We start from the raw sequence: 20581 nt of genomic DNA on the forward strand, positions 1-20581 counted from the left end.
CCATAGGGGATCCTGTCCCTTGTCCATGCTCCTGTTCTTCCTCCAACAATCCCCTTCCCTTTTGCACCGGGTTTTCAGTCTCCTTCCCCTTCAGTCGATCGCAGAGGCTCTTTGGCTTTGTCATTTTACATCCCTAAAGGTTCTGGGATAGCTTTCAAGTCTCCACAGATGGAGGGAGTGTTACTTCTGCAAGCCCTTTGGGATCAAAAAAATCCTTGAATGTCTTATATGCAGGATAGCATGTTTAAAGTTTGGAGGAAAGTTCATGCTTGTGTGGGAGTGGCAGGGACACTCGTGTGCCCAAGGTAAGCTAGACTGGAAGATATGACTGGCTTAGGGTCACCCACAGCAATTGAGGGATTCAAATCTGTTTGTGGAGTCATAGGTCCAAAACACACTGCAGAAATAATCCAGTTTGGGACTGCTTTAACTGAACTGGTTCAATACTAAGGAATTCTGGGAACTGTAGTTTTGTAAGACATTTAGCCTTCTCTGTCAGAGAGCTCTGATGCCACAATAAGCTACAATTTCTGGGATTTCCTAGCACTGAGCCAGGGTAGTTAAGCGGTCTCAAACTGGATTATTTCTGCAATGTGTTTTGGACCTTAGTGTGTCACAAGTTTCTGCATTGCACTGGCTTTGAGTTCTTTCTCTGTGTTGTATTTGTGCTGTCTACTGCTTATGAGAAACCATAGTATCCCCTTCTTTGGTTTGATTGGAATGTCATTACTTACTTCCCAAAATGGTTCAAGATCAGGAAAATGACAGCTGTTCTATGGTATGGCTCTTCTAGGAAGTGTTTTTCATTTTTTACTGCCAGGGCACCCTTAGTAGGAAGACAGAAAAAAAAACTTATATCTTGAAAAGAGTTCAGGCCTTGGGGCCCCCCCCCCCCCCGGTCTTGGTGAAATTTTAGATTTTTTCAAACCTGTCCTTCCCTTCGGTGGGCAGGAGTTCTACACCAGACTGTGTGGCTGTACTGTCTGAGTTATTCCTTTACCATGTATCCAGACAATCCTTTGCACATAACAGCATATAAGCGTAGCTTTCCTCTAATTCCTCTTTCCTCTCTTTTCTCTTTGGAAGCCCTGCAAAAGAAAACAACAGCCTGACTTTGATCTAGGCCTAATGCCATGTGGTTTGGGTTTTTACAGGCAGAGACCCTGGCTGGACCGGGCCTTTTTTGCGCTGAGCAGCTGTCATGATCTCTGCTGCACCTCTCTACAACGGGGTGCACAACTGGACTGGCACTGAACGGATTCGCATGTGCGGCCTCAACGAAGAGAGGTGAGGTGTGTGAGTGGCTGTGTTTACAGGCAGCCTACAGGCTATAAGAGAACATTCCTCTCTTACGTTGTATTTTTAGCATATTTACTGGATTGTTTTACAGTGTTGCTATAAACCACTACTGGATTTCTACATATGAAAAGCAGAATGGAAATATTTCTAATCAAATAATTATTGGAGTCATTCTTGAGCTGAAATGGAGATTGGGAGGAAGCATACTTCAGTTTTTAAGAAGAATTTTTTTTTCTTTCCTCCACTGTGAAGTGATTTGTTGGAACTTGGGAGAAGATGCTTTCTAGCTTAGAAAAGTTTTATTTTGTTCTGACAGTCTGATAATGTTTTAGAACACAGTTCATTTTGGGTAGATGTATATGGCCTTATTGTTAATAAGAACATTTTAATTCTAATGTAGAGTCAAAGGCTTTCATGGCCGGCATCCATAGTTTTTTGTGGGGTTTTCGGGCTATGGGGCCATGTTCTGAAGAGTTTCTTCCTGATGTTTCGCCAGCATCTCTGGTTGGCATCACAAGCATTCTCTGAAGATACCAGCCACAAATGCTGGCAAAACGTCAGGAAGAAACTCTTCTAGAACATGGCCACATAGACCAAAAACCCCACAAAAAACTATTTTAATTCTAGTTTTTGAAATTATTCAGGGTTGTTTTGGTCAATTACGTTTTTATATGTGCCATTCCTACATATCTTGAGAACAACCCTGTGACAGGCTAGGCTTAGAATGACTACAGTAGAGTCCCAATTATCCAACATAAACAGGCCGACTGATCATCAGATAACTGAAAATGTCGGATAATCCAATGACAGGGTGCGTGCATGTGCACGCGCGCCACCATTGGGGACAGAAATCCCTCTCCTCCTAAGCCTTGGTGAGGCTTAGTTTCCTTTGGCCCCAAGGGAGTCCTTGGACTCCCTTTGGGCCGAAGGAGTCCAAGCCTGCCGAGGAGAGGTCTGGGCACTCGGCCTGCGCCTCTCCTCGGCGGGCTTGGGCACCTTCGGGCCGAAGGAGTCCAAGCCTGCTGAAGAGAGGCACAGGCCGAATGCCCAGGGCTCTCCTCAGCGAGGCTTAGTTTCCTTCGGCCCCAAGGGAATCCTCTGACTCCCTTTGGGCTGCAGGAATCCAACTATGAGACGTCAGATAATCCAGAATGTCAGATAACCGAAGGTCGGTTAACCGAGACTCTACTGTATCTCATAGTCGACCAATAAGCTTTGTAGTTGCTTGGAGTTTTGAATCTGGATCTCTCACTTCCTACAGCACATGGGAATAAACAGTTTAAAACACAGAATTTGACATAGTAGCACTTAATAAAAAAAGCAGTAGTTTAAAACATGTTACATTGTTGTATGGTCTAAATTCTGTAGTTTCCACCTAAAGTAGAGCCATTTAATCAATTATATTTACTTAGGTGTTGACTTAACATTTAAGTTTGGTTAAGTGGATCTGCTCTAACTAGGAATAACCAACTGGATTCCAGCTGTGTTTCCTTTTTGACTGTCTTTTGTTTTTACCTGGCAATCTGAAAGTGACAAATTCCAGGTTTCAGGTGTGAATAACTCCAGATAACAGGTTTGGTTACAGAAATTGTGCTAGATTTTTGAACTGGTGAGATAAGTTGTTTTGCCTTTAATTCTAAACCCAGATGAGGATGGGAGATTAGTTTCATATACTTTCTTTGTCAGGGTCAAACATTTATGGTTTTTCTTTTCAAAATGTTTCTATTTTGTTTTTTCCAGTAAATAACCCAAATAAAGCATGAACAAAACATTAGCAATACAAGCTATGTGTAACCTGGATTATCCTGCTTTGAGCCCTGTTTTCAAATGGGTCTCTGGTCTTGGCTTGTTTGGGTGCACTTAACTATTACTCCAGGTTTTGAACATACACAAAGCTACCCATTCCTGATTTTTTTAGCCCCTCATGTAAAGCAGACCTTGCCTGATTTGCACATACTTTAGTATAAGGATTGGCAGGATATGGCCTGTAAATCATCTTTGGGTAGCACAGATTTCTGCCCACTCTGGTTATAGCCCTGTTGGCAAGGAAGGTCAGAAGGCCATCCAGAGATAGGATGGGAGTGTATGTTTTGGGCTGGCAGTTCCAGTTCTGGATCTTACAGGCTTAAGAAAACATTTGGGAGTCTCACTGTGTCTCTTTTCTTTTTCCAAAAACAGAAGAGCCCCACTTTCTGATGAAGAATCTAGCACCAGCAGCTCCCAGCATCTGGGCTCCCCTGAATTCTGTGTTGGCAACAGCTTTTCCAAGGTGAGAGCTGGCAGCAGTTGTAGCCCTACTTAAGATGTCTTGGCCTTGTAATAGTAATACAGTATAAGGAACTTGCTGCTCAAGAAGCGACAATGGTCATGGCTTAGATGCCTTTTTAAAGGGGCTTTAGACAAATTAAGGAGGACAAGCAGATCTGTCGGTGCTTGTGCTTTTAGAAAGGTTAAACTGTTGGGATTGCCACTTCATGTAGTCATGTTAACAGAGAGTTCCAGCTCTAGTCCAAAAATATAACTTTTCCATGCTCTATTCAATGTCTGTTAACTATTTTCTGTACCTTAGTAGAAAAATTCAAAATACTTTGCACACATAAGGTCTCTAGTTTAATCACCAGTTAAAAGATTCAGGTTTTCAAAATACCTGGAGATCCAAGGCCTATCCACCCCAGATTATCTGGTATGCTTGTGACCAAGCAGTGACTGGTAATCTTATGTTCTTTTCTGCTTTTGAAGGTGGAGCTCACAGCAGTTTCGAGTAGTGGCAGCAGCAGCCAGGGATTTGAGGCAGAAGGCATCGTGGAGGAGAAATTTGGGCCCAAGCTTGAGGAGCAGCCACGGGAGTCAGACTGTGCAGGGAAGGCCTTGAAAGGCAATGATGCCAACCCAGATGAGGTTCAAGAGGCAGAACCTGCAAAGTCAGAAAATATTACCCCAGACTGTATGGGGCCCTCTCCTAAAGAGGAGGTGGCCGACATTACCCCTGCTTGCCCAAAGGCTCTGGAGAGCAAACAGACTGAGAGAGAGAAGAGTAACCCAGCTGTTAGTGCAGTCCTGACTGCCTCCAGTGCTGCTCCTACCGCCAGCAGCAGCTGCAACACCTTGGCCTCTGCTCCAGCCACCATCACCTTGAAAAGTGTCTGTTTCTCAACATCTCAGGCCTCTGCTATGCAAAAAATGGCCCTCTCCTTTCCCCCGGGAGCAGTCTTAGCCTCCAGCCAGCCTCTGGTTTACCTCCCACCACTTCCAAGTCCACTTGGGGTATCATCTACGCTCACCTTGCCCATCTTACCCCCTTTCCAGCAGGACCCTTGTCTGCCTAGTCTCCTTACCCCCTCTGACCTGCGCTCCTATCCATATGCCTTTTCTGTGTCAAGACCTGTGGCCACCGACTCCAAAACAGTATCCACGGAGGCAACTCAGTTGAATTGCCCTTCCTCATCAGGAGAGAACAGTGCCCCTGCACCGCCTGGCCCTTCCCCTCCCACCAATGGCTCAAACCTTTCACCTAGCACACCTGCTCTGGTGGTGTCATCATGCGCCACTACTGTCCCCTTGTCTGGTACCAGCACTGTGCTCGCAAGAGCTTCCGCAGCACCAGAACAGGTTACCTCAGGTGTGCTGACCTCCATCTCCCCCCTGAAATCTCCTCCACAGCTGGAGCGTGAGATGGTCTCCACCTCAGAATGTATTGAGATGCCCCTTGACCTCTCCTCCAAGTCTAATCGGCAGAAGCTTCCTCCACCCAGCCAGCGCAAGACACCCCCCATGCCTGTGCTGACCCCAGTGCACACCAGTGGCAAAGCGTTGCTGACCACGGCCCTTTCCAAGTCCCAGCGAGTGGCCCAGGCTGTGGGTAACCCAGGCACTGTCTCTCCCTATGTCATCTTCCCAGAGTTCCTGCGCAATGGGGAGCAGGGCCCCTGGATGAAGAACTCGACCACCCTCATCAGCACCATCCCGGGCACCTATGTTGGGGTGGCCAACCCAGTGCCAGCCTCTGTCTTGTTGGGCAAGGATTCGGGTGTCAGCTTCAGCAGGGACACACGCCATCTTCCAAAGCAGGAGCCCATTTCCATTGTTGATCAGGGAGAGCCCCGAAATACTGGACCATTGTCTGGGAAGAAGGGCAGTGGGGAAGGGCAGCCAGATCCCACAAGGCAGCTCCTCCATGGGCGAGGCACCCCAGGTCCCCCATTACGCCCATCCAAGGAGCTATCTCTTTGGAGCCCCAGCCAGGGGAACATTTATCCTCGATGTTCAGTCAATGGGAAGCCTGCCAGCCCTCAGCTTCTGCCTATCGGGTGGTCCCACTACCATCAGGGTCCTCTCCTTTCTATTGGCATCGCTGCAGCTGCACAACTTCCCCCAAATCCAGTTGGAGTTTCTAAGCCAGTTGGCACCAATGAGCCAGCCATGTTCCCTTCAGTACAGCCAGCTGAGCCTGCCACAGTGGTCCAGAAGGCCCCTGAAGCTCCCACTCAGGGCAAGGGTTGCAAGACAGCTTTGCCAAGTGCAGCTAGCCCTTTGTGTGTCTCGCCAGTTCTTCAGACCACCTTCCAGGATGCCAGAGGCTCGAAGGGTCTGGGACCAAACTCTGGGTCTGACAGAGTGGAGGCTAACTCAGTAGCTGAGACCACCCCACAACCTGAAGCACCCCAGCAAGGCTGTAGGAACAAACGCAGTGTGGACTGCAAACCTAAAAGTCAGTTCCTGACTGCCTACTTAGCTCACGGCTTGCCCTTGGCTAGCCAGCCAAGCATGCAGGTGGCCTCTGAATTGGCGCCCACTGCTGAGACCCAGTGTAAGGACCGGAGGTGTGACCGTTCCCGGAGCCAGATGAAAACAGAAGTCCCTTCCTCTGTGCATCAGGTAGACCTTAGCCGGGTAAAGAAGGAGCAGGTGGACCCAGAGGCCTCATTCTCCTCTGGCACTTGTATGCACACTGGGACTGTCTCAAGAGACCCCCCAAAGGCTAAGGTCAAAGGGACATCTCATATCAAACTGGAAGGAGGCTTCCCCTGCAAGTCGAAGCGACAGCATGATGGGCCAGACCATCCAACCCACAAGAAGTCAAAGTGCCGAATTGGCGAGGAGTCTGTGGCTTCCTGCAAGTCAGACAGCCAGAAACAGCACAATCGTAAGGTAAATGACACAGCAGTTGGTAGAAGAGCCACATGATGAAGCAGCAGCTGGGTCTGGGGACTCTCATTGGGGACAAACACCTTGTTGAGTGCTATAGCTGGGTGCAAGAAAAGGTTGGAAGGGAGCTGGCATCTGAAAACAAGTCGATTGACTCCGAGAAATTAACTAAGAATGTTGATAACATTTTTAAAGTACTGTTTCAGTACTGCAATAGCAGAGAGATTTTTCTCATGGTCTTAATAGCAAAATTGGGAACATTTTGGGGCTATACTGGCATATCTTACTCGTCTGATTGTCTCAAGTATCTCATAGCAAGTGCATGGGGATACAATTGTAATAACTGCTAGTTGTTAACATTAATGTCATGTTTGTCTATTTTTGATCCAGCTTTTTGCTTCACTTTGATAATCTCTGCTTATTGTTTAATTGATAAAACTGATCCAAGGAAAATTTATGTGAAAAGGTTTACAATTTAAACAATTTAACTCAAAAAAATTTAAAACAATTTAATTTAAAACAAAAGCTGCAATCCAGCAGCTGAAAAACCAGACTGACTTCACTTGGCCCCAAATGTTTGCGTGAGTATCCAGGTTTTAATTTGGTGCTTAAATAAAAACAAGGGTGGCAGCAGTCAGGCATCCAAGGTGCAGGCATTCCACAACTGAGGTGTTAAATCAAAAATTGCTGTCACATTTCTCCACATTACTAGGATACTCTCAAATCTTTGACTGGTGGGGATGGGGATAATAGGGCATGCAATAGCAAAAGTGGCTGCCAGTGCTGAATACTGAACTGCTTTTCAGCCTGCCTCTTTGTCAGCTGCAGGTAGTCCAATCTTGTAAATGAGAACATAGTGTTATCTTTGAATGGGGGGAGGCGTCTTCTCATGTGTCCAGATGGTTGTGTCTTATTTGATGGTGACCTTAAGGTACCATGCACACCTAAAGGCACACAGCTGTGTGTTACATTCTACAATGGGGTTCTAATCCACTTAAATGCCTAACATGGTCCCAGGTCAGCAGCTGCCAGATAGAGTCTCTGCCATCAAGAAATCAGAACATGACTTTAATGGCAAGTCCAGTTGTGACTAGTCTATAAAGCCCTGTGTAGCATTGCAGACAGATAACTCTTGAACTTCTTTTCCTATTGTAGTCTGTCCGGCTCTCTGAGGTTGCCAACTAAGAGTAATACCTACCTTTTCCTTTTAGAGGATGGTGACTTTCAGGGAAAGTCCCTTTTCAGTGTGTCCCTATATATTTTAGTCTTTGAAAGGCTCACCCAGTGCCTCTTCCTATATCACATTTACATGACCATGGTGGCTGATTATAAAGAGAGTTGTAGTCCAGCATATTCTGGAGAGCACCAGGTTGGTAAAGGGTACATTAAGACGGGTTTGGGGAGTTTTTGCCAGGGTGGTGATATTAATTTTGTGACTGATGCACACCCTTCAGTTTTCATTTTATTTTAATTGCCCTGTTATGCTGGTGTATTTAGTGCATTTAATTTGCATTGTATTTTTATGTTGCTTTTAATTAGGAAAATGCGGGAAACTCGACTGCATAATTTGTGGGATAAAAGCATAGCATATATAAGTTTACAAACGTGGCATAGCCCACTCACAGTTGTTATATTTTGTCTCCCTTTGCAGTGGCGAAAGCATCATGGGGATCTCCATGAGATGAACAAGCGAGAAGGCCACCTGGGCTCCACAAAGGAGCGAGGCAATGTTCATGCCAAACGCAAGCGGCGGAAACCATCTCCAGGGCACCATAGACACAGTTGCGAAGAAGGTATTGAAAGCTAACTAGGGTTGCAACTGTGCCCCTTTCTCAGGAGTGTCTTTATGCTGTCCTAATCTTATGACTCTTCAGTAGATACCAGCAGGAATCTTTACCTTGCTGGATATGTCTTGCCTGTCCCTGTCTTTTGGGGATCAAGGAATGGGATCTTCATTACAGGCAGTAAACAATTCCAGAAACTGTCCTTGGGACATGGGGTATTTTCACTTTCTCCAGGATACTTAGAGCCCCTTCCCCCAAATGTTTGCTTTACTGTTTTTAAAAAGCAAGAATTGTGCCCCTATTTTTACAGGTCAAAAATAAAATGGGCAAGCAGAATTCTGGCCAGACTGCTCAAATAGAAGTAAAACCTGTTTCAGCCAATAGCTGCAAAGGAACTAGAATTATTGACTAGCACTTTACTTCAGCAGTTGATGCTGGCATAATTTAAAGGTTTACTATGTTAGGTGTACCAGCCCCCTATTTAGTAGATGTTTTTGTTGTGGTTTTTGTCTTGCTTGCCCTCCCCATTTCTGAATTGATTTACATTGCCCCTCTCCCAGTAGTGTAGATTTTTTTCCACCATCACTCCTGTGTGTAATTTCTGTGTAGTTGAGGCCACCTACAACTACTGCTCTCTTGAGTGGTGTGTAAGGATGAGGAGCAGAAGAGTGGTTTCCCTTCCATTAGGCTGCCCACAGATATTCGTTTTCAAACTGCTGCACACAAGAATACCTGTATTTGTGTTATTTTTTCTGATGACCCAGGCTAAGGTAATTTTGGTGTAAACCAGTTTGTCAAACAGACTAAAACGGTCCTAGCTTATGATCAGTGGTTTTTATAATATGGTGGTAGTTTTAACTATGGTTCTGGTATTAAAGGGGGCAGGGGAATTAAACATGATTTGGTTTGCAGAAAAAGTAAGTTTGTTAGATGGTTTGCCAAGACTGATAGCAATTTTCAGGTGACCTGCACTTGTGGGAGAAAGAGTTTGAGAACCATTGCCCTTTTGCTTTGGTTGGCTCACGGCTGGGATGACCAAGATCTCTTCTGGGACCTGATGTGTGTGAGGAGGGATTTCCTGAGTCAATAGTTGTGTCTCTCTAGATACCAATTGGTTTTCAGATATGTCTTCTCTTTTGTTAATTCCTCTTTTGTTAATTCTTCCAACCCATTCACAGGTTATGTTGAGAAGAAAGCAAAGAACAATTTCCGGGACTTCATTCCTGTGGTGCTGAGCAGCCGGACACGAAGCCAGTCAGGTTGGTGGCTGAGCAAATGGGATTCCTAGACCCAGCTGGGGTGATAAAAGAGTCTGGCCTTTTCCTGAAGGAGCGTGTATATATGGTTATGTTCTCACATAAGATGCATCTTAGTAACTGCGTTGGCCCCTCACTTGAAAAATACCAACATCTAAAGAACAAGGTAGACAGTAAATTTATTTTTTGCTAATTCATTCTGAAATAAAGTATTTGAACTGGAGTTGGCAACTTCTGCACACCAATCTTGATTTCCTGGGACCTATTGTGGCCACACATGAATGCCAAAAAGTGCTTTTTAATCTCCCTCCTCAACCAGTAGTTCATGTTTAGTTTTGAGGGGGGGGGGCAGAAAAGGCATTTTTGTACTAAACATCTGGCGCACTGCTTAAGGGTTGAATCCCCTCTCCTAGAAGCTTCCACGAGCAGAGTCTCCTTGTTTTGAAGTATGCACACACACACATACACACACACACACTTCCCAGCATCAAGACCACATTGATGGTTGAGTGGTTGTTGTTGGTGATCACTTTTTCCAGGGGTTGTATGAAAATAAATCCACCAAAAAAAGGATGTGATGTTAAGGCTTAAGTGCCAAATGTCGCTTTTAATTCTGATTGGCTGGAATCTTTTCTCTCCTTCTTTCTGTAGGAAGCATGGGGGGATCCTCAGCTAGTATGTTAGGGGAATGTGATGGTGTTGGCCAGGAGATTGTACCGATGTTGGAGGAGGAGGAGGAGAAGGAAGAGGAGGACAGTGATGAGGAAGAGAATGAGCTTTCCTTGAAGCATCACAGACTGAGAAAATCCCATCGCCTTTCCCCGGACTCGAGCTGCAGAGACAGAGAGCAAGACCGGTCAGAAAAGGGCACTTTTCACCTGAGCAAGAGCAGGGGCTTGCCGTGGCAAGCAGAAGCTCCAAGGCAACTATGGAGCCACAAAGAGACTGAGGACGAGACTGGCCATGTTAAAAGGAAGAAGAGACGGCGACAGAAAAGCTGGAAATACCAGACTGGAGAGTACTTGATAGAGCGGGAGAAAGAAGAACACACGAGCTGTTGCCATAAGCGGCGGAAATCAAAAGCAGGTAACAAGGGGGAGCCACCAGGATGTAGAGATGGGTTGGAGCAAAGTCTCAAGGCTTAACATCTGTGCTGTTGATCATTCTAAGGCTGATGCTGGTATTACTTGGCTTTCTGGCAGCCTTCTGTATGTAACAACTCACTTGCTCACCAGAACCGACAAGGAATCCTACACAGGTGAGTGAACAGCCTGGCAGATGAAAAGGTTTGTTGTTGTTTTCTTACTGCTTAGAAGCTCTTAATGCAGCCTTTTCATGCTGCCATGGAGCAGAATGGCAGATTGAAACAAAGAAACAAAAGTCCAAATTGCAGGCTGCTACGTTACAAAGCTTTATCAACTGCATCAGTCCATACCAGTACGTGTGGCTTGGGAGAATTGGGGAGGAGGATGGAGAAAGACACTGCATATTGCCTATGGTGATTGTTAGCACCCTTAGTTTTGCCCATCACTTTTTAATACTCACACTGGCAAATTGGTGGTGGCAAGTGTGGAAGAACAGGATCCAAACTGGGCTGGGAGAGGCTTTCCACACCATCTGTTGAGGAAGAGGCATTTAGGATGGGTGTTCTGGATGGGAGCCAGAAGCCACTAAGAATGGGGCAGAATGATCCCAAGAAGCTGTGGGGTGCAGAAAGAAAAACTGGAATTGCTTTCTGACATTGAGAACCTGGCACTCTGTAGTCTCTGCCTGGTCTATTAATTGTGGCAACTTCAGAAAAGGAAGAAAGTTCTAGGAACTGCTGACAATAGGGCTGTTTTCCCTGGTTGACTGATTTTAGGAGAGAACCAGATGCTCCTCGTTGTCTCCTACTAATGCTGATATTTGATTAATTTTAGCTCTATGCATGCCACTGGGTACAAGGATTCTGTGCATTTATATACATTGTGAAACGTTCTTAGCCCCCTTTTCAGGCAGAGAAGCTCCCAGATCAGTTTCCAAATTAACATAGAAACAAGACACTCTTGCCTGAGGCTTAAAGTTTAAATAAGGCAGAATCTATGATTCTATCGTTCTAGGGTGCAAAACAGAAGGGGAACAGGGTGAAAAAAGGAAAATTCAGACTCCGTTTATTAAACTGACAAAATTCTTACAAGGATCAGCCTAAATGGTATCTGCTTGCTTGAAAGATGGAAGTAGTAGTGAGCAGTGATGAAGTTAGGTAACTTTAGACTCTAGTCTCATGACTGGGACGTGAAGGGTGTCCTTAGGTAATAATGTGTATTAATTTAAAATAAGGAAATCTTGGACTGTTTGATGTCTGTTTGTGCCATCCTTCTCCTGAACTCTGACAATACAGTCCTCCCTCCGTTTTCGCGGGGGATCTGTTCCAGACCCCTTTGTGAAAACGGAACATCGCGCATATTCAGGCCCTATTGGCTTGAATGGAGGCATGCCCCAGTGGGGTGTGGGGGCGCCTGTCATGGGTGCCCCCCATTTTAACCCCTTCCATTCACCTCCCGCAAATAGTTAAGGGACGCAGATCCTAAGTCTGCAAGAATGGAGGGAAAACTGTACTTGAGGAGAGGTCGCAAATTGTGAAAATATGAGGAAATAAAGACTCGGGAAGACATCCACTTACAATCAGTACCAAGAAATAATACTGCATGTTTATATAGTCTGTCAGATCAAACAAAGGCTAAAAGAAGGCTGAATCTTGCCATCTGTAGAAATCTTGCAAGTTGCATTACTTCCTTGCTTAAGGTAATATATCTTTGGATGGCCAAAAATGCCAATTGCCCTCCAAAAAACCCCAACAACAATAGGAAGTGCCTGGAGATGCCCTTCTGATTGTAAGAAATTGACCAGTGTGTGTGTGTGTGTGTGTGTTTCTTGGAATTTTAAAGCCTGTGTTTTAACATGAGAAAAATAGCTCTTACTGCACCCTTTCCTAGAATGTATTTTTATAATTCTTACAAGCATAAGACACTGGAAGCTATAGGAACAATTGATGTTTCAGGTTTGCCCAATGCATCGAGGAGTTGGCTGCAGGAAAGCCAGTATTTTAATGCCAGCCTGCTCAGCTGTGCGAAAATGACACTTCCCCAGGTGGATGAGGATGCAGCTGAGGTTTCCTAGCTCACAGATTGCAGCTGCCGCTAGGGGGCAGGCTACCGCTGTACATGCTCTGCAACCATATGAGGAGCCTTGAAGGCCCTAAAACTTTGAGTGTGTAGAGGAGAGAGAAGGAGAATGTGCGTTGTTGGAAAACTCAGAACTTGCCAAAAAGTATATTGTGTTGAAGTATGGCTTCTGTTCTGAACTCTTGTGGCATTGGTGGTATTCCTGGCAGTGTGCCCTGGTAATCCTGCCTCACTCTCTTCCTAGTCTGTGAGTGTGTCCCTTGCTCTTGGGCCTCTAGTCAGTTGCAACAGTCCATTTACCAGGGTCCTTTGCTTCTGGACATCAGTGGCTCCCCCATCTTTTCTCTCTGGATGTAAACCAGAACTCTGAAGGGCCCCAATCAACTACAGAGGACACAAGATGGCCAGTTAAATCCAAGCTTGATGGGATTTATGCAGCTGATTTAAAATAATCAGGAGGAAGTGGGTCTTTTCTTATAATGCATGGGCTTAATCCTAGACTACAGTGTCTTTTGGGGGCTGATGAAGCATCTCATATGACTGCATTTATAATGAGAAAAGTACCTGCATGGGGAAAATGTCATAGGGTTGCGACAGTGGCTGAAAATTTGAAAAATTACTTTTTTACTATAATTCTCAGAATCCCCTAGTCAGTATGCCCAGGGTGCATGCAGTGCTGAACATGTGGGACAATCTGTTTAGGCAAGACAAGTCCTCTTAAGCTCCTGCTCCTCCTTTTTCTACTTCCTGTTTGCGAGGTCTTTAACACTCAGCTGCCAGATCAAAGGCATCAGTCTGTCATTTCCCAGAATCCTCTGCTTTTTATTCTCATTGGTCTTCACATCTTCTTCCCTCTGATTTGCCTGTTAGATTTCAGGTATCGGAAGCACAAGGGCTCAGCACCCAAGAAAGGCTCAGAGTTGTGCCTGCGGAACAAGCTCTCTCCAACTCTACAAAGTCATCTGGATTTCCGCAATGGATTCCTCTTGGATTATTCTGACTCAGCTCCCATTCAGGAGGTGCTAGAGAAACCATCCGGGAAACGCAAATGCAAAACCAAACACCTGTCAGGTGTCTGTGAAGAGGGAAAGGTATGTTAGCAGTTGGATGGAGCAACTGTAGCTTTTATAGTAGACTGAGAGAGGGACAGGTTACAAGGACCAAGATTCAAGCAGAGCCCAATGCTCACTTGTAGTGTGGCTCCTTTGTATGCAGAAGGTTCCGGACTTGCTCTGGTATCTTTAGTTAAAAACATTCAGCAGCAGGAGATGGAGAAGACCATTTCCTGAGACCCTGCATGGCCACTACCAGTCAAAGTGGAAAATAATGGGTTATATAGTCACTTTGTCTGGCTTGGTGTAAATTATTAAATTAATTATTAAAAGTATTTGTTAACTGGTTCTCTTCAGACTTCTGTGGCTCCCAATGCGATGTACAATAGAATAAACGCATTATTTGAAAACACTTGAAAAACAATTTTAAAAGCAGAAGGCTAGCTGGAATAAATTTTGATCATCTGCTGTAAATTCAAGGATAAAGGGAGCCTGACATCCCTTGGGAAAAAGTTCCACAATCAAGGTAGTTCTGTGTTCCTACAAATGGCTGTCCTAGTGTTGTTGGGTTTTTTGTTGTTGTTATTTGTTTTTTAAGAAACTGTGGAGAGCTTCTTGAGTTGATTGGAGCAACAACACTGGGGAAAATGTGCTTAAGCAGGAGAGGAGGTGACAAAGACACATGCATACCCACCCACCAGTCTGCTGCTTTGATCAAACATGGAACCTCTCTCCTACAACTGCTTTAATTTTTTTTAATCCCCAAAAACAGACCTGAAAAATCAATAACTGATATCCTGTGTAATGGTGGTGTTGGGCCCTTATTCAAGTTTTTAAAATTCCCAGCCCTTTAGATTTAAAAGCACTAGTTACATCTTGGTAGACTGAAATAGAAAGCCTGGTGGTGGTTAAGAGCATGATTTATTCTTCATGATCTCTCTTCAACTAGCACAGAAAAAGACTCGCACCTGCAGGCATGTGTAAACTTGGTTTACTTAATCAGTTTTCAGAATCCCTTTGTTGATGGTGAACAGTTCTGCTTCACAAACAGCATAACCTCTCAACCTACTCATCAGATTGAGTCCTCTCAACCTACTCATCAGATTTTCTCTTGTCTTGGTTTTTTAGGGTAGGGCACGATGGAACCAGTCAAAGATCCGCTCTCCAAAGAAGGCGCAGGAGTCTTGTGTATTCAACAAATCCCGGCAGCACAACTCAGAGAAATCTGTAGAGTCTGCTACAGCCCCTCCAGTGGTGCCCCCTGAAGCTCGGCGTCTGATAGTGAACAAAAATGCCGGAGAAACACTACTGCAGAGAGCTGCCCGGCTTGGCTACAAGGTGGGTGACACTTGGAAGGGAAAGAAAAAGAAGGCAAGTGATATATGGTGACCATTGTCACTAATGTTGGGATGTGGCTCTGTCATTTCTTCAGGATGTAGTGATGTATTGCCTGCAGAAGGAAAACAGTGATGTTAACCATCGGGATAACGCTGGCTATACGGCCCTGCATGAGGCCTGTGCTCGAGGCTGGATAGATATCCTGCACATCTTGCTGGAGCATGGTGCAAACGTCAACTGCAGCGCACAGGATGGGACCAGGCAAGTTCACTGCTAACAGGGAGCCAGGATAATTGGGGGCTTGCCAGACTGGCCTCTGACTAATTGGCCAGAGGTGGTGTATATTCTGCTGAGTAAAGAATCTCAGCCATTTCATCTGAACATCTCACTCTTGCAGTCACTATGTATACTTTCTTAGCTTATCCTCTCTCCAGAGTGATGGTTTAGATAAAACTGCAAAAGGAAACCATCTGTACAGCCCTGAAATCCTTAGATGAAAGGCAAGATATAATTTAATAAATCTGTCTTGCTTCACTTTGAGGGAACAGCTAAGCTGGACCACTTTAAACAGCTGCTTGGAGAGTTACCTGTTGAAATGCATTCCCTTTGAAAACAAGAAGCAAGCCATTTTCAACCCACATTCTGAACAGTGCAAAAACAACTCTGGATCTCCTGACCTTGTAGCCTGGTGCACATGGCAGAGGGCCAGGTTGATGAGCCTTTTGGTATAGAACAGTCTCGACTCTGACTGGCAGCCGCATCTCTGGCAGATGTTTTTACAAATGACTGTCTCTTTCATCTAGCAGTACAAGAGACTAAGTCACTGACTATGTGCAGAAAGGACTTGTGCTTTGCAACTAAGTGGTGGCTCCTCTCCTTTGCCTGATACCTATAAGCGTATGATAGTATTTATTTGTGACTGAGTGGTTCTAGAGCTTTACTGGCCATTTTCTCACATTTAAGAATATTTCAAGTACTGGGAGTCAGGACAGAGAAAGAAAAAAACAGGAATACAACAAGGCACTTAGTGTTGTGTGAATACAAGCTGGTGGGATGGTACAAATTGTGAGTTAATAAAAGGTCTTCAGGAGTAGATTTCCTGTAAGTATTTGTGTTTCATCCTGATCCTTATGTCTGGAGGGAGTGTAGAAGCCTGAATGATCTTTGATCAGAGCTAGGGTCATTACTTTTGGACTACAACTCCAATAGTACCTAAGCTTGAATAGCCATACCAGTTGGGGGATTCAGAGGGTTGTAGTTCAAAAAGAAACTTTCTTCTCCACATCTTAGGTTTTTATGAGATGTGCTCTCCTTGCTTGGCAGGCCTGTCCATGATGCAGTGGCGAATGACAATGTGGAGACCATGTGGCTCCTTCTTTCTTACGGTGCTGACCCCACCTTGGCTACATACTCAGGGCAGACAGCCTTGAAGCTGGCCAGCAGTGATGGGATGAAAACCTTCCTCAATGGTAAAAACTTCTTTTCCCCTACCTACCTACCTACCTTCCTTCCTTCCTTGGGGGGGAGGGCTTTCCCCCTTTCCATCAAGGATTCTTGGTTACTCCCAATGAGAATAGAGTCTATTGAATGATGATTCAACCTGTAGGTAAATCCCATAGAATCAGTGGGCCTACCTTGGTTGAGACTAATAGTAGGATTAATTCCCTATGCTACAGTAGGGAACATATGAGAAGACTGTTATGCAAGAATGGAAAATCCATCTGGATTTTGTAGGAAAGGTTCCTGATTTGCAGAAGAGAATCTGTTTCTGCAAGAGAAATACCATTTCACCTGTCCTCACTTACCTCTTTTCACACCAAGGGAAAGTTTTGAATGGGTTCATATGAGGTTATACTTTGGAAACATTACACCAAGGTGGGAAACATTTGGGCCTGAATGTGTTGTGGACTTCATCTTCCATCAGCCTTAGCCCAGCATATCCAGTGGTTGAGAAAACCATAGGAGTTGCAGCCCAACCTCATCCAGAGAATCATACATTTCCCACCTCTAGATTAGATTTTGCAGGAAGGATCCCTGAGCTAAAGATAAGAACCTTATGCTATGAAACTTGCTTGCAAAATCAACTTAGATTAATCCTCCCAGGGTGCAGGGACATAGCCAGGATTTGGGATATGGGAGGGGGGGTCCCAGGCTAAGTGCCACCATTTTGAGAGGCTAAGAGCCAGAATATTGAGTTAAAATCCCCGGAAAGTCCCCGTAATGTTAATATTAAAGGGTTATATAACAATAAACCAAAATATTCATAACCTTGGTGAGTGGTTAATAAATAGCCTACAATTTTGGGTGAATAAAGCCATTATGACAATGTGGTAAAATAAAACCAATCAAAAACTATAACAAATTTCTTTATTAAGAAGAATTAAAATATACTAACGTGACATACAGGCACTTTACTAGTCTTGTTCAATATTATACTGTTAATATATTGTTGTTGTTGTTATTGTTATTAAATAACCCAAAGCTGCTTTGGGTCCCAATCTGAGGAGAAAAGTGGGATGCAGAAATCACCACCACAATTATTATTGTTGTTGTTGTATTTTTCCTGGGTTGGAGCCCTCTTGCTAGGAAAACCTCCCCCCCTTCCAGGCTTTAAGTGACCCTTTCCCCCAGTCCTGCCTTCCAAAAAAGGGGGGTGCTCTTTTCGTCCCCCCCCAAAAAACCCTGCAAAATATTTGCAACCTGTTTAGTCTCTTCTCTGGGCGTTTGCCCTGCAGCCATTCTTCCCCCATCCCTGGTGTTGGAGGCATGAGAAAGCGAGAGGGAAGGGAACAAACAATGTTACCTGCCCTCCCTCCTGACCATCCCTCCCTCAAAAAAAAGGCACCAATTCTGGGGAGGGAGGGCACCCTTAACCAGAGGGAGAGAAAATGTGGACATTTATCTCCCCTTCAGAGTGACTGCACAGGGAGGGTGAGTTGGTACGGAGTGGAAGGAAAGAGCTTCCTTCCTTCCTTTCCTTTCCTTTCCTTTCCTTTCCTTTCCTTTCCTTTTCCTCCTCCTCCTCCTTTTCTCCTTCTGCAGGAACAGACTATGGAGACTTTTTTCTGCCAAAAGTGTGGAGGAGGAGGAGCGGAAGGAGGGAGAAAGAGGGAGAAAGAAAGGGAAAGAACTAAGTTGCAGGGAAGGAGGCCCCGTCCACTCTTACGCCCTCCTCCAAACGGGAGGAGGAAGGGGCGCGAATGTGCCCACACCCGGTGGGGGGTCCGGACACCCCAGACACCCCCCACCCTTGGCTGCATCCCTGCAGTGTGATGTTGTTTTCATAGACCCTGTGGAAATCTGAAAAGCACAACTTTCTTGTTTCTCTTGTTGCCTTGTAGATTACCTCTTAGATCTGCAGGGGCGAGCTGATGAGGACCCACGAACGGCCTGGGACTTTTACAGCAGTGCTGTGCTAGGTGAGGCCGATCCCCCCCCCCCCTTTGTTTAACTCCACTTCCTAGCATGATGACTGGTGGAGGGTGGGAGCCTTGGAGCAAGGGAATGCAAAGGAGGGGGATTTTTCTCTTATTCCTGCCAACAGAATCCTCAGTCAGAAACCACTACTTTGAGGTCCCCCCCCCCCACCTGCAGAATGAAGAAGAGAGAAAATAGTGTGCTTGAACCAATTCTTTCAGAAAATATTGGCTTCATCCACAGAAAATATTATTCCAAGCTTCAGAGCAGTTTTGTCTTATCATTTGTGAGTAAGCATGCTGATGCATAGTGTCGGGTTGCTTCTGCCAGGTGCTTCCCACCAGTGGGAGTAGCTAAACTAAACAGTTAATTCTCTAGAGGAAAAACTAAGGGATACATCTGAACTGGTATCCCTGATTCACCCATTCCCCTTGCAAGCCAAACTCTGAAGCCACGATTTGAAGCAGGCTTACAGTTCATTGCTTGTTGAGGAATAATAAGCCAGGAACTGGGTTTGGACATAATGCCCAAGTGTTGCTGCTGAGTTCTTGTCAATGAAAGATGCTCCTGCTTGCAGGAAGAACCAGATGAAGCAATGGGGCAGAATACACCACTGTGCTTGCTCACAAGCAACAGGCCAGGATTCTCCTGAATCCTAGGTCATTTCTTGTAGACATGGTTAGGGAGGCAATTTTGCATCCCACTGATACTGTTGTTGTTGTTGTTGTTGTTACTATTATTATTATTTATATAGCGCTGTAGATTTGCACAGCACTGTACATAAAACAATAAATATATAAGAGTGAGCCTGCCTATGGCGTACAATGTAAGAGATAATAGGATAATACATATAAAATACATAGCAATACAGGAAATGGTTCAATAAAACAGGCAACAAAAAGAACATCAAATACTGGTTTGGTTGGACCTCAGAAGAACCTTTCAGTTGAGAACACATTGAGTTTATGAGTGCACCTTTTGTAGTTTTTCTTTTCTTTGTTCCTGGTGTGTTCTCTTTTTTTCTCAGCTTTCTCAGCCTAGAGGCAGCTGTCAGTCATTGAAGGCATAGATGGAGCTCAGCTAGTCTTGTTCCTTAGTTCAGGCTAATTTCACTGGAGTTCAAGAACCTATTACTTCAGTATCAAAAGTGAGATAAACAGCATGTAGAACAAAAAGCTCAGGTCCCCCCCCCCCTTTTTTTGTTCACAGGCTAAGAAGCCCCCCCCCCCCCATTTGATAGAGATAACTAGCCTGTAGCCAAGACTATTTGTATTCTGTGTTGTTTAAACAAATCAGAAAAACCCCTTTAAAATGTCCAGAATTTTTGCATTTAGAGAATTCAAGGCAGTTGAATTTTATCGCTTGTACAAATGATGCAAATTGAGCACACATGTGTATTTTTTTCTTCTGTAGCATAATTGGTTTTGTCATTTTGTTTTTGCATCATCTCTCTTTTTTTAAAGATGTGCTAGTCCTTTGGAAGTCTAAGGACTTGCTTGATTCTCCCTGTTCTGAAAACCTTTCTAGATTCTGAAAAGTTGGGCAATATTGTCTGTCTGCACCCTTCCAGGAATCTGGAAGGCCTGGACATTTGGATTTTTAAAAACCACTTGATCGAATCTGAAATTCTTAAGGATCTCATCTCTGTATCCACTCTATTTACTCCTAGAGAAAATGCAACATGCCACAGCCTCATGGGTGGACTCTGAATGTGGATTCTGTGGTTTGGACAGTGCGATTCCGCTGCAGGCTCTTGCTCTAGACTTCTCCAGTATTGGGGTTGCTATGGCAATGGCTGGCTATCCAGTGAATGAACCAGGCACAGAGAGGCCTGGGGAGTTACGGGTGTGTGTGTGTGTGTGTGTGTGTGTGTGTACAGCATGCTTGGGGCCCAGTGCTGTTTTTTCTTTTCTCTCATCTTCCCCTCCCCCTTTCATGTATTCTTCCTTTCAGAGGGGAAAGATGAGATTGGCTGCGACCTTCTGCTCAACCCTCCTGGGAGCTCAGATCACGAGGAAGATGAGCAGGATTCAGACCGCTTCATGTTTGAGTTCTCCGACAAGCAGCTGCTCCCCTGCTACAACCTGCAAGTGTCCGTCTCCCGGGGGTGAGTACTTGTGATGGGC

The 20581-nt window shown here is 45.0% G+C and overlaps 1 protein-coding gene across 4 annotated transcripts in view; it reads left to right on the top strand.

Moving 5' to 3' along the window:
* Nucleotides 1-20581, top strand: part of BCORL1 (BCL6 corepressor like 1) — a 55933-nt gene that overhangs the window by 31156 nt on the left and 4196 nt on the right. For 3 of the 4 annotated variants that reach the window (XM_042479238.1, XM_042479237.1, XM_042479236.1), the window contains exons 2-13: nucleotides 1155-1287; nucleotides 3478-3568; nucleotides 4039-6447; nucleotides 8096-8237; nucleotides 9407-9487; nucleotides 10136-10570; nucleotides 13519-13739; nucleotides 14829-15038; nucleotides 15133-15299; nucleotides 16362-16507; nucleotides 18380-18457; nucleotides 20409-20562. In XM_042479238.1, the coding sequence (XP_042335172.1) occupies nucleotides 1202-1287; nucleotides 3478-3568; nucleotides 4039-6447; nucleotides 8096-8237; nucleotides 9407-9487; nucleotides 10136-10570; nucleotides 13519-13739; nucleotides 14829-15038; nucleotides 15133-15299; nucleotides 16362-16507; nucleotides 18380-18457; nucleotides 20409-20562 (4220 nt within the window). In that variant the 5' untranslated portion in view covers nucleotides 1155-1201. Of the gene's footprint in view, nucleotides 1-1154; nucleotides 1293-3477; nucleotides 3569-4038; nucleotides 6448-8095; nucleotides 8238-9406; nucleotides 9488-10135; nucleotides 10571-13518; nucleotides 13740-14828; nucleotides 15039-15132; nucleotides 15300-16361; nucleotides 16508-18379; nucleotides 18458-20408; nucleotides 20563-20581 lie in introns of those variants that run through there. The other variant, XM_042479239.1, reaches the window with a different exon arrangement.

The sequence above is a fragment of the Sceloporus undulatus genome, chromosome 7 (genome assembly GCF_019175285.1).
Source record: "Sceloporus undulatus isolate JIND9_A2432 ecotype Alabama chromosome 7, SceUnd_v1.1, whole genome shotgun sequence".
NCBI classification, from domain to species: domain Eukaryota; kingdom Metazoa; phylum Chordata; class Lepidosauria; order Squamata; family Phrynosomatidae; genus Sceloporus; species Sceloporus undulatus.